The 18,930-nt window shown below is 43.6% G+C and overlaps 1 protein-coding gene across 1 annotated transcript in view; it reads left to right on the top strand.

Annotated features, from left to right (window-relative positions):
- LOC122551079 (cytokine receptor common subunit gamma-like) overlaps positions 1–18,930 on the top strand; it is a 53,642-nt gene that overhangs the window by 27,035 nt on the left and 7,677 nt on the right. The window contains exons 7-9 of the mRNA XM_043692721.1: positions 2,198–2,357; positions 3,356–3,449; positions 15,837–15,921. Of these exons, the coding sequence (XP_043548656.1) occupies positions 2,198–2,357; positions 3,356–3,449; positions 15,837–15,921 (339 nt within the window). The remainder of the gene's footprint in view (positions 1–2,197; positions 2,358–3,355; positions 3,450–15,836; positions 15,922–18,930) is intronic.

Below are 18,930 nucleotides of genomic sequence, written 5' to 3'. Positions count from 1 at the left end.
GTCATAATTGTACCAGCCTCGACCACTTATTCTGGCAGCTCATTCCATACACGCACCACACACTGTATGAAAAGGTTGCCCCTTAGGTCCCTTTTATATCTTTCTCCTCTCACCCTAAACCTATGCCCTCTAGTTCTGGACTCCCCGACCCCAGAGAAAAGACCTTCTCGATTTATCCTATCCATGCCCCTCATGATTTTATAAACCTCTATAAGGTTATCCCTCAGCCTCCAATACTCCACAGAAAACAGCCCTAGCCTATTCAGCCTCTCCCTATAGCTCAAATGCTTCAGCTCTGGCAACATCCTTGTAAATCTTTTCTGAACCCTCTCAAGTTTTACAACATCCTTCTGATAGGAAGGAGACCAGAATTGCACGCAATATTCCAAACGTGGCCCAACCCACATCCTGTACAGCCGCAACATCCTTGTAAATCCTTACACGGGGCGGCACGGTGGCACAGTGGTTAGCACTGCTGCCTCACAGCGCCAGAGACCTGGGTTCAATTCCCGCCTCAGGCGACTGACTGTGTGGAGTTTGCATGTTCTCCCCGTGTCTGCGTGGGTTTCCTCTGGGTGCTCCGGTTTCCTCCCACAGTCCAAAGATGTGTAGGTCAGGTGAATTGGCCATGCTAAATTGCCCATAGTGTTAGGTAAGGGGTAAAATGTAAATGTAGGGGTAGGGGCATGGGTGGGTTGCGCTTCGGCGGGTCGGTGTGGACTTGTTGGGCCGAAGGGCCTGTTTCCACACTGTAATGTAATCTAATCTAAAAACATGACCTCCCAACTCCTATACTCAATGCTCCAACCAATTCCTTTCATGTTTTTGACATCCAGTGAAATAAAGAAGCCCTGCTTCGTGATCTTTAGGTCGTCCATGAGTTCAAATCTCACATGTCATGTATGAAATTCTTGATCATTTCATGACCATAATATTCTCTTCTGAGAGTGTATGTTGTATACATCTCTGCAGGAAACTCCAGAAAAAGTGTTTGTGAACTGCAAATGCCACAGGATTTTCACATTCCCAGCTCACAACATATTAAATCAAGTGGATGGAATTTGTGAGCTGAGGGCTGACGATGTTTTCAGTTTTTGTTCCAGGATGCATCTGGAAGTAGGGCATTTTAATTTGAAGCTGTTGCTTTGTGGTCCATTCTGAAGATGTTATCTACCATGTATTTTTCTGCTGTGTTCAAATACCTCACTGATATTCACTTTAAGAGTTTGTACATAAATAGCTTCCACAGAGGTCACAGATGGAGTTTGACACCTATGGCACCCCATACTTAAAGTCCTCAATCCCCTAACCTAATGACGACAATATTGTTTACTTATTTAGGGGTGGCATGGTGGCTCAGTGGTTAGCACTGCTGCATCACAGCACCCGGGATCTAGGTTCGATTCCTGCTTCAGGCAACTGTCTGTGTGGAGTTTGCACATTCTTCCCCTGTGTTTGCATGGGTTTCCTCCCACAATTCAAATGTGTGCAGGTTAGGTGAATTGCCCATAGTGTTCAGGGATGTGTAAATTAGTCAGGGGAAATGTAGAGTAATAGGATCAGGGAATGGGTCTGAGATGTGTTGCTCTTTGGAGGGTTGGTGTGGACTTATTGGGTCAAATGGCCTGTTTCCACACTGTATTCTATGATTCTGATATCCATCATCTGGGGTGTTTGTTGGGGTTCCGATGGATATGTAGGTGACTGTCGAGGTTCACGTGTGCCCAGAAGGTTCTACTGCAACTAGAACAGAGTGCCACAGATGATTGAGTTTAAGATGAGCTGCTGCCTTGGGAATTATATCTAACATGCTTTCTCTCTGTCTCTGACATTCGCTTACTTTCAATGGAGGCCACACCATTTTTTATTTGGTTGTGCCAAGTGCAGAGATACTGAGCAAATATCTCAAAGGATGTTAATAGCAAAACTCCAAAGTGAAGCTTTCAGAGTATTCCTGTGTGTGTGTGTGTGTGTGTATATATATATATATATATATATATATAAATAATTGATCATCACGAAAGACCACCCAGATTCACACTCTCCACAGAAGACTCACTTTGGTAAGTGAGGGGTCCGTGATTATAGGAGAGGAACAAGGTGGAGAGAAAAAGGTTATGAGTATCAAATGAGTATTAAATTTTGCTTCTTTTGCGCTGATGGCATAGTCACTCTCAAATGTTGTTCTTCGTTGTAGGTCGAAGAATTTAAAAGACAATCTTTTACCTTGGCAAGTGTTGATCCGACGAAGTACTACACGTTATATTTAAGGTCCCGGTTGAATCATATGTATGCGCAGAAGTGTTACTGGAGTGAATGGGGACCCATGCTTATTTGGGAGCAAAAGACTGCAGCAGGCATGTATAGAATTCTGGAGGTTTTTTTCTGATTTTATAAATGTTTACCTGGAAAATTGGAAGAGTGGTGTCCATTTTACAGGTGTTTCAGAGCCTTGTATGTGGGAGGTAAGAAGTGGCTGCTCATTACCAACTGGAACAGTGCCTCCTATTGCTAAAAAAACAAAAAATAGGGGTGCAGTGCATGCCCACCATTTCTTTTTTAAGTTGTTCATTTGTAGTTGCCCATCCCTAACTGCCCTTGAGAAGGTGGTGTTCAGCTACTCCATTGAACCACTGCTGTCCTTAGGGTGTAATGCTGTTAGTGAAGGAACACCTGAAACAGGCATTACAGCCTTAAGAAAATAAGGGAACCTGATGGGGTTCTGTCACTGGAACGTAAATGCAATACAGTGGGTAGCATTCCTACCTCTGGAAAAGAATTTCCAGATTAGAGTCCCATGCCAGGACTTGTTGGTTTTTAAAAGAGTATTTGTAATGTGACCAAATGGATTGACTGTCAACCTATAAGGCTTCTCAACACATATGGTATCAGGCAGTAAGAGTGGGTCAATGTCAGACTGCTCCAGTAATTTTGCCATAAATGTAGACCAATACAATGGGAATCCTGGGAACTGAGGGCAGGAGATAAGACAGACAGCCCAGAAGGGAGTTGAGAGTGTGGTGTTGGAAAAGCACAGCCGGTCAGGCAGCATCTGAGGAGCAGGAGAATCGATGTTTTGGCAAAGGCTCTTCATCAGGAATCAACCCTCTCCTAGCTGATCTCCAGCAACTGCAGTCCTCACCTTCTCCTGGCCCAGAGTAAAAAGCCAATATCAGTGAACCAGTAAAAGACGAATGTAATATGATTTGTATGACTGGCACCAGTGGCATTAGCCATCACAGTAATAGAATGCCATCTTGAGGCCCACATTAGTCACATCTGGATTTTCAAGATTTTTAAAACCTGAAATAATTGCTTTTTAATGTGCTATTGTTTTGTTTATTTCTTCCCCAAGACTCACCAAGGTTTCATTCCTTTATTCTGGTTTTAATACTGGCAGCACTTCTGGCCATGCTTGTAGCTGGATGCGTGGTGTATAAAATAAAGAGGTGAGTGACTTTTTCTTCAATAGGAAGTTTATCCCTCAAGAGTGCTGCAAGTTGGATTTTATCATTGCATACTTCAAAAGGATCAGTAAGACAGTTTTAGGACAGTGGATTGTGGAAGATTGAAAGGAAATATTTTCATCTCGAAGTATCTCACTCCCCTTTTGTCTCTGGAATGATACTATAATGATGCACAAAGCCAGCAAAGATTTTCAAGGAAAGCAAATTTCATCTTTCATTTGCTTAACATATCCCTGTTTCAACAGAGGTATATTTTCATCAATTATAACTCCCTTCCAAATAGGTCATGAAATTCATGAGGGAAGTGTCGAGATATCAGACATTAATCTCACCCAGTCCAACTTCACCTCAACTGCTTTGTTTGACTGTCATTGTTCAAGCTGTCACCACATACAATGTGGTTCATCCTCCAGAGGCAGGGAAATGTTGATCCAGATTGTGTATGGGCTGTGAACCTACCCACATCTCTTTGGAAATGGTGTGCCGGGATATGGGAAAAAGGCAGGAGATTGGCACTAGTCGTAGAATCGGTGCAGGCATGATGGGCCAAATGGGCTCCTTTTGCATCTGTACAATTCGGTGAATTTCAGGATCTGAGTTTTTAGATTAGATTCCCTACAGTGTGGAAACAGGCCCTTCGGCCCAACCAGTCCACACCGACCATCTGAAGAGCAACCCACCCAGACCCATTCCCCTTCATTTACCCCTGACACTATGGCCAATTCACTTGACGTGCACATCTTTGGACTGCGGGAGGAAAGCGGAGCACCCAGAGGAAACCTACGCAGACACGGGGAGAATGTGCAAACTCCACACAGACAGCTGACCAAGGTGGGAATTGAACTCGGGTCCCTGGCATTGTGAGTCAGTAGGGCTAACCACTGAGCCACAGTGTTGCTTGCAGAGAGACTCACTGAAGGTGGATAGGCTTTCAAGCTGGGGGAAATGTCAAAGATCTTGCATCTTCAGAGAAGCAGCAGGCTGTGATGTACACTTCCTCCAATTTATTTAAAGTATAATTTAAATATATATTCAGCAGCTGGGCCAACATTATGTGGTCTATGTCTGTTTTTGCACTGAGGCAGCCATTTAGGCTGGTCTGTACCATAGGCCCCTCCTTGGCATGCACTGGGAGATCAGCTCCAAGCAGTCAAACTGACCCATGGAACAATGGAACAATTCAGTCCAGATTAGATTAGATTCCCTACAGTGTGAAAACAGGTCCTTTAGCCCAACTAGTCCACACTGACTCTCCGAAGAGTAACCCACCCAGACTCATTCCCCATATTTCCTCCTGACTAATGCACCTAACTCTATGGGCAATTTAGCATGACCAATTTACCTAACCTGCACATCTTTGGACTGTGGGAAGAAACCAGAGCACCCAGAGGAAACCCACGCAGACACGGGGAGAATGTGCAAACTCCACACAGACAGTCACCCTTTTATCTTCTCCTGCTGAACACTCTCTGCTCATTCCTGAAGAAGGGCCTGTGCCCGAAACGTCGAATCTCCTGTTCCCTGGATGCTGCCTGACCTGCTGTGCTGTTCCAGCAATAAAGTTTCACCTGAGGCTGGAATCAAACCCAGGTCCCTGGCAGTGCTAGCTACTGTGCTGCCCTTTTAGTTTGCCTCACTTCGGCTCATAGACTCATGATAGGTCAGTCGCTACATATGTGGATAGGTAATCCTTTCCTGCTCCCAAACTGAAGCCCCATTCCCCCAAGTCCCATTACAGAGGTGTCCCAGAGGTGAAGTAGAGCTGAGAAACTGATGGACTGAGGCCTGGTGGATATTTTAACACCTGCCCATCTCCAATGCCAACCCATGCAGACTCCAAAGAATGCACTCCACAGTCATCAATGTTGCTCAGTGGTGTCACATACTTTATTTATCGCAAAACTACCAATCAAGCAACAGGATCGGTAGATCAATAATATGCGTCCTTTAGGGGAGTTAAGGATGATCAGTTCAGCCATGCTCTCATTGAATGACTTAAGATAGAACAGACCTAATGGGCCAAATGGCATACTTTTGCTCCTATGTCTTATGGTCTTATTGCAATTAAGCCATGCTCACTGACAGAGAACAAAAATGCCAAGCATATAGTGGGGATTTACAGCTGCTAAAATACTCAGTCTAGGATCCATGGCTGGTACTGTTACCATGGAAGCCGTGACCCTACAATCTTGATTTATGACCCATTAGACATGGTGACACACATTTCAGGAACCCTGATGCTAAGAGCTACTGCTGCTTGACAATGTTAATATTTATATTTAATTAGAATGTTTATAACACAAGTACTTTTCCTGAAGTTTGGGGAACTTCCTGAGGAAGTGGTGGATGTGGACACAATTATAATACTTAAAAGCCATTTGGATAAGTGCGTGAATAGGAAAGGTTCGGAGGGAAGTGGGCAAGGAAAACGGGCAGGTGGGGCTAGTTTAGTTTGGGATTATGTTCAGCATGGACGAGATGGATCGAAGGGTCTGTTTCCATGCTGTATGACTCTGACTGATTTAATGTCGAATCAACATGATATTTATTATTTGTTGGCAACCTACGTGAGTAACGAAAAGATTGTAATCAGTGACCTCTGGTTTTGAAAACTACAGAAATATGAAAGCAGAATCTTCCTACCTTGCTTCTGCCTGCTCTCTGGAAGAGCTTTCTACTGATTTCCCATCCACAGTTCTTCCCTGTTGTCCTCTGTAGTTATGTGCACTTCGTTTCAATCACAACTGCACTTTCTACGAAACAACAGCAATATGCGCGCAGAGTTCAGTTTGGTGGAATCCTGCCTGTTCATTTCCCACCCCCGGATCATAGTTTCATATTTGTTTCTCAACTCATGTCAGTTTCAGCTGAAAACCTGGTCACTTTCACTTAAGAGGTGACGGTGAGTAATGAAGATCTGCAACTATTTTGTGCACAGTGCACTACAATTTAATGCAGTACATTCAGAATTGCGAATGATTCGCCTCTGCATTTTATTTTCAACTAAACAGGAAGCATTGGTTTGCAGTCGAACCCACAATTTATTGATTGGTGGCTTATTGGAGTCCATGGACTGCCACCTGTTTTTTACTTGTCTCAGCAATTTTGGGTGCAGAGATACAGCGTTAAGAGCTTGGATTGTGCAAGAGTTCCGAGAAGGAACACTGCAGTGGTAAAGGAATCAACAGAGGTGGAAAGACCATTCATTGCTTTGTGCAGAGAGACACAGTACTGGATTTTCTGTCTGTAGTTGGGTGTGCGTTTCCTCTTTAGGAGAGTGGATCAGGTGACAGAGCTAGGTTGGCAGTCTAAGACCGATTACGGAACTGAGAGAACACACAAATTTTCCTGTTCAAGTCCACCCTCTCTCTACCTTGTGTTCTATTTATTGTTCTAGTGAACCATAAACTGGACACCAAGATGGACCAATGTGATGGAATGGAGAATCTCAAGATTGACTTATCTTCGACGGCAACGTAGATGACTTAAGAGGCTAGATTAGTTCCGAACTGACAACTAAAAAGTAAATTCACTTGACTGCATCAAGTGAGCTGATGAGCTGATGTACTGTAATTTCAAAACAACACTGGAAGAGTCTTGTTACATTGTTAAAGCATTGGTCTCCTTCATGAAAGAAAGATGTACATGGCGAGAAGCAGTTCAGAAATGGTTTACATTACTATTACCTGGAAATGGTGGGTTGTCTAACGAGGAGAGATATTAACAAGTGCTTCTATATACAAAGACTAGTAAATGTTTTGACCTGTTTTCCACAGTTCTGTTTATTCATTTTTGTGAGATGTAGGCATCGTTGATTGGGCCAGCATTTATTGTCTGTCCCTAGTTGCCCTTGAAAAGGTAGCAATGAGCTACCTCTTGAACCACTGCAGTCCATCAGATGTGGATTGACCCACAAAGTCATGAAGGAGGGAATTCCAGATTTTGGACCTAGCAGCAGTGAAGGAATGGCAATATATTCCCAATACAGGGTGGTGAGTGGCTTGGAGGGGAACTTGAAGATGATGGTGTTCCCCTGTACCTTTTGCTCTTGTCCTTCCAGATGAAAGTGGTCTTGACTTTGGAAGGAGATGGCTGAGGATATTTGCTGAATTTCTGCAGTGCATCTTGTAGATAGTACACACTGCTGCAGGGTGTGAATGTTTGTAGATGTGGTGCTAATCAAGTGGATTGCTTTGCCCTGGATGGTGTCAAGCTTCTTGTGTTGTTGGAGCTGCACCCACCCAGACAAGTGGGGAGCATTCCATTACACTCCTCACAGTTTAATGCTAGATCAATTGTTAATTTTAAATCTGAGGGAGATAAAAGTTCTGTTAAGCAAAGGGATAATGGGATATGGGCTAAAAACAGGTATTTGGAGTTAGGCCACAAATCAGACTAGATGGGCTGAATGGTCCACTCCTGTTCCAAGAATGAACAGGCTGCAGTTTCTAAGACTAAAAGACATCTTGATTGAAACTGATTGGGCCTGAGGAGTTTTGACAGGGTGGATGTGGAGAAGATGTTTTCTCTCTGGGTGGCACGGTGGCACAGTGGTTAGCACTGCTGCCTCCCAGCGCCTGAGACCCGGGTTCAATTCCCGCCTCAGCCGACTGACTTTGCACATTCTCCCCGTGTCTGCGTGGGTTTCCTCCGGGTGCTCCAGTTTCCTTCCACAGTCCAAAGATGTGCAGGTCAGGTGAATTGGCCATGCTAAATTGCCCATAGTGTTAGGTAAGGGGTAAATGTAGGGGTATGGGTGGGTTGGGCTTCGGCGGGTCGGTGTGGACTTGTTGGGCCGAAGGGCCTGTTTCCACACTGTAATGTAATCTAATCTAATCTCCTTTGGGGAGAATCAGGAACTAGAGGTCACTGTTTATAAACAAGTGCTCTCCTATTTAAGGAGAGATGAGGTGTCACTTTCTCTCTGCGGATCATGTGCCTTTGAGACTCTTGTCCTTAAAAGGTAGTGGAAACAGGGCTTTTGAATATTTTAATACAGGATCGATAGATTCTTGGTAAGCCAAGAAGACGAAGCTCCAGAGGGTATGTGTGAATGTGGACTTGAGATCAGGGCCTGGGGCAAGGGCTACTTCAGGGTTTGTGGTGATGTATATGTATCTTTAAGAGAGAAGATTGTAAATTGCTGTCTATCACTACTTCCTGTCTTGTGGAAGATAATGTCAAATACAATGGTCCCTGTAGATATGACAGGCAGCAGTCCTACAGCTCAGCTGTTGGCATAGCCTCCCGATGACAATATGCTGTGGATGTGGAGGAGCCAGTGTTGGACTGGGGTGGACAAAGTTAAAAATCACACCACCAGGTTATAGTCCAACACCTGAATTTGGAAGCACTAGCATTGGGAGCTCTGCTCCTTCAGCAGGTGGTCTTCACAACCTATAACCTGTTTCCATGCTGAGGAGATTATATGAAAACACTCAATTGCCCCGAGGGTTGAACTATAACCACAGCCTGTAAAAAGCAGAGTTGTCACTTTGTTCAGGGCAAAGATGAGAGTTTTAAACCCCCTTCTACTCCATCTGAAATAACTGCACAGAAGCAGTATCCCATCACATTTATTTACATGTGCACAGTATATGGGCTCTGACTGGCCATCTCAGAACTCATTCCTAGACTAAGGGGAAATTTCAGTCTCTTGCTTAGTCTCAAAATATAAATCTCCTGTTTATACTTTTTTCCCCTCTTACCCTCACACTGCTACCTATCAGCAGTAGTGCTTACTTTTCCCCAGCACCCATGCCCTGTTTATGCATACAGGTGTAGGACAGTGAAAAAACAAGTATTTAAATCTTTATTTATATTCCACCACCAGGAAGAAAGAAAATACCTGAGTGGCCAGTGACAACCAATGCTCTTCTCAAAGGGAATCTCCTGTTTATCATCTTTCTCACTGATCTAGCTCCCTCAGTCAACTGTCAGAGCGAATTCTCCCCCCACACTACCACCTGACAGTAGTCGTTATTTATCCCAACACCTATGCCATGTGTGCACACATGCAGGTGTCAGGCACAAAGAACAACAAGTGTTTAAATCTTATTTATATTCCACCACCATGAAGAAATGAAATACCCAAGTGGCCAGTAACAAGCAATGCCCTTCCCAAAAGGGAAACTCCTGTTTATTATTTTCTTCAAAACAATAAACATTAACAGTTGTATACAGAAACAGCAATTTTACAAGGGAGGGGAATGGCAAAGCCAAGCCCCAAACCCTGACATTCAACCAGTTTTCAGGGAAATGAGGACAAACCTCAAATTCTAGTTTGTCATTACAAACAGTAACAATGACATTTGTACATACAAGACAGTCCAATTACTTAAGAAACCATGCATACAATACAGACCCCCAGAAAACCCAGCAAGCCCCCTCCCACCTTCCAGCCACTCTAAAGCAGCCCACCCCACACATCTTCCAGCTCTGTCCACCCCATGCCCCTTCCAGTTCTGTCAGCCCTGACACTTGATCACCTCTAGGTGAGCCAGCCCTGGTACCCACCCAGGGTGATAGCACTGAGGACAGCCTACCCACCTTCCAGTCCTTTGTCTGCCCCTACATGCCATTGGGCACTCACCCATCCTGATGCACTATCTGGCCTGTGGACTACCCTGACACACCTTCCGGCCACCTCTAGGACAACCCATCCCCTTGGGTGACAGGTTGCAGGGCAGCCCACAAGCCTTCCAGATCTCAACCTGCCCCTACACACCTTCTGGCTCTCAGCTGCTCAGACACCTTCCAACCACATCTAGGACAGCCTGTCCCAATTACCCCTTCTCAGGATGACAGCACTCAGAACAGCCTACCCACCATCTAGCTCCCAGGGAGACTGGTATCAGAGTGTCCTACCCACCCTCCAGGTCTCAGGACAACCTGAGCCTCCCAGCTCACAATAAGGCCTGCCAGACCCAGGGACACAAGACAGTGCAGGTGCTAACCCCAACAAACCACATGACAGTTAATCATGAAATAGAGTCTTTCCTGGTACATAAGAGTCCATTAGCATAGACAGTTCTCTTCAAAACTGAGTCCATTCCCAGGAACAGAGGCAACTCCAGTATACAAACTACATTGTCAGAAATTGAGTCCACTCCAAACTGCAGAGTCCATTGCTAAAGACAGACAACCACCAAGGGCAGAGCCCACTCCTGAAGACAGAAAATGCATAGTACGCAGGTGTTCAGTCTCATGGAGTCCTGGCCCATCCTTGGAGAACCAGGCCCACTCACAGAAACACAGTATATTGTAAAGGTGCAGTTAACTCACAGGAGTTTGGTCCACTCAAAAGAAAAAAAGTATTTTCCCAAACTGCAGGATGCAGCAAGTGCTCACCTCCCACCACACAGGTGTTCAGCCTTTACAGAAGCCTAGTCCAAGGGCCAGGCCTACCCACAGGTAGTTTCTCACAAGGGCTCAGTCCAAGCAAAAATAAAAAAGTGAAGACACATAAAAAACAAAAAACTAGAATCCAAGGGCTAAGCCCTGCCACAAAAAAAACATTTGTCCTTTTCTCAAAAGTGAAAGAGAAAAGAGTTACACACAGCATGTAACCACAGTCAATGAAACAACAATCCCCTAACAAGAACTGAGTTACACCTGAAACACTGTGTGCATCAGGAGTTTAGTTTCCACACTAAAGGAATACCAGCTAACAAACTGGCTAAATAATAATCAGGAATCAGGAATCAGGAATCAGGAATCAGGAATCTGGAATCTGGAATCTGGAATCTGGAATCTGGAATCTGGAATCTGGAATCTGGAATCAGCCCCCCCCCCCAAAAAAAATAAATGAAGCAGTAACACACTGACTATAGCACAGAGTTAGTCCCCTAAATTGTGGGGGTTCTGAATCTCTTGTTTATATCTATCAGCCAGGGCTCCCTGATTGGCCCAGGTTAACGATCCCAGTCAAGTAGCTCATAGTCAATGAGATCCACCTAGCCATATTTCCAATCACTACACCATCCCGCATGCCAGTTTTCACTCAGAGGTTATGGGGAGTCTGAGGCTTTAAAATGAGGCAAAGTGGGATTATGAGGGTAAATCACGATGCTTGCTCACCCCTAAAATCAGGGTGCTCTGAAAGCCACACACCAGTTGTGCTTCTTTGAGAGCCCCTCATATCATTCGATTGAGGCCTGTTCCATTTTTTAAGTAACTGAAACACTGTGGTTATGGTTATTTTCTTTCAATCCCTGAATGTAGACATTGTTGGTAAGCCTCAGGATCTATTGTTTGTCTGCTATTAGCCTTGAGCAGGTAGTTGTGAGCTTCTTCCCCATGTCGTAGTTATAGACCCCCTGTCATGTCAAGAATTCTAGGATTTTGACCCTGCAATGATGAGCAGTGATATTATTTAAAATCAGGATTGGTGTGTGCCTTGGAGGGGACTTATGGGCCAAATGCTGGCAAATGGGGCTAGAACAGTTTAGGACATCTGGTCCATCCGGACAAATTGGGCCGATAGGTTCATTTCCAAACTGTAAACCACCATGAGTCTGTGGTTTATAGATAGTGCGTCTTCTGGTTATTCTGGGTCGAGAATGTGGTGCTGGAAAAATGCAGCAGGTCAGGCAACATCCGAGGAGCAGGAGAATTGACGTTTCAGGCATAAGCCCTTCATCAGGACTCTACTGTTGAATATACAAGCAAGGAACAAATGTGGACCATCTAGTCTCTTGAGCCAGCTCTGCCATTTAATAAGAAACCAAAGATATTTAGGAGCATAGTTAACAGGAATTGGGCATTCAATCCTTAAAACATGTTCTACTTTTCAGATTGCTAATTATCTGGATACCTTAATGTTGACTGTAATCTCCCATCTCTTTTCCATTTAACTTTACTAATTCTGGATAATACACCGTGAATCAGAAAGCATCTTTATTTCAGGAAGAGGCAAGTGATGGCTGCAGCTGAAAAGATGTACACTGTTTGCTCAGATGTAGCTTTCAGTATCAGTTACCTCTGTTCCCTCAGTGAGGAAGCTCAATAGCTCTATTTATGTATTACTTTAGTATGTACTTCACCAATACATGGGTGTGGCACAGTGGCTCAGTAGTCATCACTGCTGCCTCACAGCACCATGGGCCTGGGTTCAATTCAAGGCTCAGGCAGCTGTCTGTATGGAGTTTGCACATTCTCCCTGTGTTTGCATGGGGTTGCTCTGGCCACCTCTCCCTCAGTCCAAAAATGTGCAGGTTAGATGGATTGGCCTCGGGAAATGCAAGGTTACAGGGGTAGGGGAGGGACTCTGGTGGGATGTTCTTTGGAGAGTCAGTATGGACATGTTGGGCCAAATGGCCTGTTTCCTCACTGTAGGGGATTTATGATTATAAAGACTTGTTCTTGTCTTTTGATGTGAGTTCTTGTAAAAACATTGGAAAAAAAATAACAAATAAGTTGAAACAATGTCCAAAGCAAGTGTGAAATAGGAGAAGGAGACCAAGTTACTTGTATTTATACAGAGACCTTTATGACTGGGGATATCCAAAAGTACTTTTTATCTGTGGTGATATCATGTGGAAGCTCTGGATGAATGAGAATTGGACATCACTTAAGTGGAAATAAATCAACTATTTACTAAACGAATAAACTATTTACATCAGGTACAGAGCACATTTCACTAGAAGCTTCTTTAATACATTCTAATTCCATGTAATCTGATGTCACAATCTCACTACTAACACATTATAAAATTCCTACATTATGGGAGCAGACCATTTGGCCCATCAGGTCTACACCAAACCTTCAAAGAGCATCACACCCACACCCATATCTAATCCACCTTGCCTGCACATCCCTAGATACTATAGGCAATTTAGCATGGCCAATCCACCTGACCTGCATATCTCTGAATTGTGGGAGGAAACCCATGAGGATGTGGGGAGATTGTACGAAAGCCACACAGACAGTTACCAAGGCTGGAATCGAACCGGGATCCTTAAGTACTATGAGGCAATAGTGCTAACCACTGAGCCATCACGACATCCATAAAGTCTATCCCATATATTATCAATATCCAACAAAGTAATTTTGAATCTTAGTCACAGTTGTCATAAAGGAAACAAGGCAACAGATTATCTTGCAGGAAGGTTCTGTTGGATAAGGCATATAGTAACTGAAAGGGTTAAATGACAACACAAGGTACATTGCACCCATCAAAATGTAAAGGTCTGTTCTCAGAAACATTTCTCCAGTATGTGTTCTCCATTTGGTAAAAACAATCTCGCTGAGTGAAGAACCTACCCCTAACATCAGTCCTATATCTACCCCCCCTTAATTTAAAGCATATAGTAACTGAAAGGGTTAAATGACAACACAAGGTAAATTGCACCCATCAAAATGTAAAGGTCTGTTCTCAGAAACATTTCTCCAGTATGTGTTCTCCATTTGGTAAAAACAATGACTGCAGATGCTGGAAACCAGATTCTGGATTAGTAAGCTGTCGAAGTCCACATTGATGCCCTGGGATTGAAGTGTTCCGAGGGGGAAGATGAGGCGTTCTTCCTCCAGGCGTTCTTCCTCCAGGTGGTGAGGGAGCGGCGGTGAAGGAGGCCCAGGACCTCCATATCCTCAGCAGAGTGGGAGGGGGAGTTGAAATGTTGGGCCACATGGCGGTTTGGTTGATTGGTGCGGGTGTCTCGGAGATGTTCCCTAAAACGCTCTGCTAGGAAGCGCCCAGTCTCCCCGATGTAGAGGAGACTGCATCGGGAGCAACGGATACATTAAATGATATTAGTGGATGTGCAGGTAAAACTTTGATGGATGTGTTCTCCATTTGTTCACCAGAGTTGTGTAGTACATCCTAAAAAGTGATTTAATGATAATTATTGATGTTAACATCATGTAGCTAAACATAGTAGTGTCTACCTACTCTTAATTCTGATTTCTCTCCATTGATGCTGCCAGACCTGCTGAGCTTCTCCAGTAATTGCTTTTTTTTCTCTGATTTACAGCATCCACAGTTCTTTCAGTTTTTATAATATTAGCCCTGCTGGCAACTAATACTGTAAGAGGTTCTACAAGCAATAGCAAGAAAACAACCAGCTCCTTTGTTTTAGTGATGTTGTTTGAGAGCTGAAAGTAGACAAGGAAACTGGGGAACTACCTGTTTGTGGGCAAGTGCCACACAATCATTTCCATCCATCTGAGAGAGCAGTTATCAAATTTCTGAAAGGACCAGTCAAGTTTTAAACTTAAATGTCATTCTCACGCTTTGCGTACCTTCTCTGCAGCTTGAACATTGCACTCCTCACTCCGTTCTATTACCCTAATGTACTTTGTAAGGTTTGATTTGCCTGTACTGCATGCAAAACAAAACTTTTCACTGTTCCAACGTACATGTGACAATAATAAATCCTATCAAGTGAATAGCCATATTTCTTCTGAAAGGCAGCACGTCTGACTCATGGAGTCATAGAGTCATAGAGATGTACAGCACGGAAACAGACTCTTCGGTCCAACTTGTCCATGATAATCAGATAGCCTAAATTAATCTAGTCCCATTTGCCAGCATTTGAAACATATCCCTCAAAATCCTTTCTATTCATGTACCCATCAGGTGCCTTTTAAATGCTGTAATTGGGCCAGCCTCCACCACTTTCTCTGGAAGCACATTCCATACATGTACCACCCTCAGTGTGAAACAGTTGCCCCTTAGGTCTCTTTAAATTTTTACCCTCTCACCTTAAACCTATGTCCTTTAGTCTTTGATTCGCCTACACTGGGATAAAGAGACCTTTCTAACTTATTTTCTAACTTATTATTTGCCATTTTCTGTATCAGATGTTTGCCACCATCCAAATCTTTTGCAGCAATCCTGTTAACACTGAGTTGATTTTTAAATATTTTAGTGTCTCTCTCTTTAAAATTTAAACTTATTCCTCCACTTTTCATTGCATATATCCTGTTTAACATTTTGCTTTTAATAAGTGCTGTGAAAAGGTTTTCATATGATTGTCCTTTTGAATAAAATGAGTATGGGTCCCAGCTCAAAATTACTTCTCATTCCGCACACTCACTCAGAAAATCCATGCCATTTTAGGGTTGGGAACATATTGTTTTAATAAGTCATTGAAAGATGCAATCTCTACCAAGGTAGAATTCCCTTAGCATTGCTCAGGAGTATTAACATTGATTTTGTTCTTCAGATGGATCTTGAAACTGTATCCTTTCTACATAAAGAATGCAGCCACAGATGATGGATATATATTCATGAACGTGTTAGATGTGGCAGATCTAGTTACTAGGCTTACTTTATTTTTTCAGTTCATGACTTCCTTCATTTTTCAGTCCATGGTTATATGTTTGTCTCTGATTATGCACTCAAAACATTGTGTTCATATCTTCTAGAATAAATACTCATATGTTACCAGGAATACCAGACCCGAAGCATTTATTTGTGGAACTCTTTGAGGATTACAATGGAAACTTCCAGGTAAATTTGGAAGCAGTTTGTTTAAATGTTATCTCAATTCATATGTTAACCTGAACCTTGAAAAACCAGAGTTTGACGAGAGATAGTCAGCATGGCTTTGTGAGGGGCAGGTCATGCTTCACAAGCCTTATTCAATTCTTTGAGGATGAGACAAAACACTGATAAAGATAGAGCAGTGGGTGTGGTGTACGTGGATTTTCGCAAGGTGTTTGACAAGGTTCCCCACGTTAGGCTCATTCAGAAAATAAGGAGGGATGGGATACAGGGAAACTTGGCTGTCTGCATACAAAATTGGCTGGTCAATAGATGACAGAGGATGGTAGTAGATAGAAAGTATTCAGCCTGGAGCTCGGTGACCAGTGGTGTTCTGCAGGGATCTGTTCTGAGACCTCTGCTCTTTGTGATTTTTATAAATGACTTCGATGAGGAAGTGGAAGGGTGGGTTAGTAAGTTTGCCAATGACACAAAGGTTGGGGGAGTGGTGGATTGTGTGGAGGGCTGTTGTAGGTTGCAACAAGACATTGACAAGATGCAGAACTGGGCTGAGAAGTGGCAAATGGAGCTCAACCAGGAAAAGTGTGAAGTGTTTCATTTTAGAAAGTCAAATTTGAATACAGAATACAGGGTTAAAGGCAGGATTCTTGTGAAAGAACAGAGCGATCTTGGAGTCCATGTCCATAGATCCCTCAAAGTTGCCACCCATGTTTATAGACTTGCTGAGAAGGCATATAGTATATTGGCTTCATTAGTGGGGATTGCGTTTATGCTCAAAACATCGACTATCCTGCTCTTGCTCCTTGGATCTGCCTGCCCGACCGTGCTTTTCCAGCACCGCACTCTTTGCCTCGGATTGAGTTTAAGAGCTGCGAGATCATGCTGTAGCTCTGTAGAGTCCTGGTTAGACCACACTTAGAATATTGTCTTCAATACTGGTCACGTTATTATAGGAAGGATATGGAAGCTTTACAGAGTATACAGAGGAGATTTACCAGGATGCTGCCTGGACTGGAGGGCAGATCTTATAAAGAAAAGTTGAGGGAGCTAAGGCTTTTCTTATTGGAGCAAAGAAGGGTGAGAGGCAACTTGATAGAGGTGTACAAGATGATGAGAGGCATAGATAGAGTGAATTGTCAGAGACTTTTTCCTCAAGTAGAAATGGCTATCATGAAGGAGCATGATTTTAAGGTGATTGGAAGAAGGTTTAGGGAAGATGTCAGAGGTCGTTTTTTTACACAGAGACTGGTGGGTGTGTGGAATGCACTGTCAGCAGTGGTAGTAGAGTCAGATACATTAGCGACATTTAAGTGACTCTTGGATTGGCACATGGATGATAGTAAAATGAAGGGTATGTAAGGTTAGTTTGATCTTACAGTAGGATAAAAGGTCAGCACAGCATCAAGGGCCGAAGGACCTGTACTGTGCTGTATTGTTCCATGTTCTATGTTCTATGGACAGTGGGTACTGGAAATTCATAAAGTATGATCACTTGACAAAAAGGTTAATAGTTGGTTGTGCAAATACTGACTGCTATTTGTCAATCATAGCCCATCAACGCACTTCTACCACAGCCTTTATATGAGATTAAGTTACAAAGAATATGCAACACAGATGCAAACTATTTGACCCATCTAGTCTGTGCTGATGCTTATACACCACAAGAATCTCATTTTACACACCCCTATTCCATTTATCTCCTCTCAGTCGAGATTCCTTTCAAAATTATTTGCTTCAATCACTCTTTCGCTATTCACAAGTTCCACATTTTAACTCTTGAAGCTTGTTCGTCAATGGACAATTCGGGAGGTGATGGCCTAATGGTTTTATCGCTGAACTGTTAATCCAGTGACCCAGATAATGTTCTGGGGACCTGGGTTCAAAACCCACCACAGCAAATAGTGGAATTTAAAGACAATTTAAAAAAACTGGAATTAAGAGCTTGATGATGATCATGAAACCATTGCTGATTGTCAGGAGTAACCATCTGTTTCACCAATGTCCTTTAGGAAGGAAATTGCCATCCTTACCCAGTCTGGCCTATATGTGACTCCAGACCCACGGGAATATGGTTGATTCTTAACCACCCTCTGGGCAATTAGGAATGGGCAACAAATGCTGGCCTAGCCAGCTACGCCCTCATCCCATGAATGAAAAAAAAACTAGAAAACCCAAATAGATAAAATCTTCATGAGAATATTTCCAATCCTGCTACAGGTGGGGTTAAATTTTACAAGTTAGCCATCCCAGCAGTGAACCCTAAAGGAATGCACATCCAGCAAAAACAAAAGTAAATGGTGTGGAGGGATCTTGAGAAAAGATGGAAATTGGCCCTAGTTAATGGAATTGGTGCATGCACAATGGGCTCAATGGACTCCTTCTCCATGGTAACAATTCTCTCAAATAGTACCTGCAACACAGAAAGATGTCCAGCAACACTTCACAAAGGAATTAGCTGGGGGAAAGAGTAGACCCTGACTCACAAGTAACAACAGGAGCATTGACATAAACCTTAGATCTGAAAGTTAGATTTTAAGGTGGACCTGAAAGGTTGAGAGGGAGGTAAAGGAGTATTGGGGGTTAAGAAAATACAGATCATGGAGTTCAGGCAGCTAAAGGACTATCTATTAGGGAGGCAGAGGGGGTCATAGATCGGAACTTTAGGGAAGTAGTAACTCCAAAGATGGCAGATAGATGGGTGACAGTGAGGGGGACTGGGAGGAAGCAGCCAGTGCAGGGACCCCCTGCGGCCGTTCCCCTCAAGAACAAGTATACCGTTTTGGATACTTGTGGGGGGGGACGACTTACCAGGGGCAAGTAACGGGGCTCAGGCCTCTGGCACGGAGCCTGTCCCCGTTACTCAGAAGGGAAGCGTGAAGAAGAGCAGAGCAGTAGTAATTGGGGACTCGAAAGTTCGGGGCACAGATAGGCGGTTTTGTGGGAACGAGAGAGACTCACGTTTAGTATGTTGCCTCCCAGGTGCAAGGGTACGTGACGTCTCTGATCGTGTTTTCC

The sequence above is a fragment of the Chiloscyllium plagiosum genome, chromosome 6, assembly GCF_004010195.1.
Source record: "Chiloscyllium plagiosum isolate BGI_BamShark_2017 chromosome 6, ASM401019v2, whole genome shotgun sequence".
Classification (NCBI taxonomy): domain Eukaryota; kingdom Metazoa; phylum Chordata; class Chondrichthyes; order Orectolobiformes; family Hemiscylliidae; genus Chiloscyllium; species Chiloscyllium plagiosum.
Note: the sequence above shows the minus strand (reverse complement) of the source record. Positions and strands in the feature narration are given on the sequence as shown.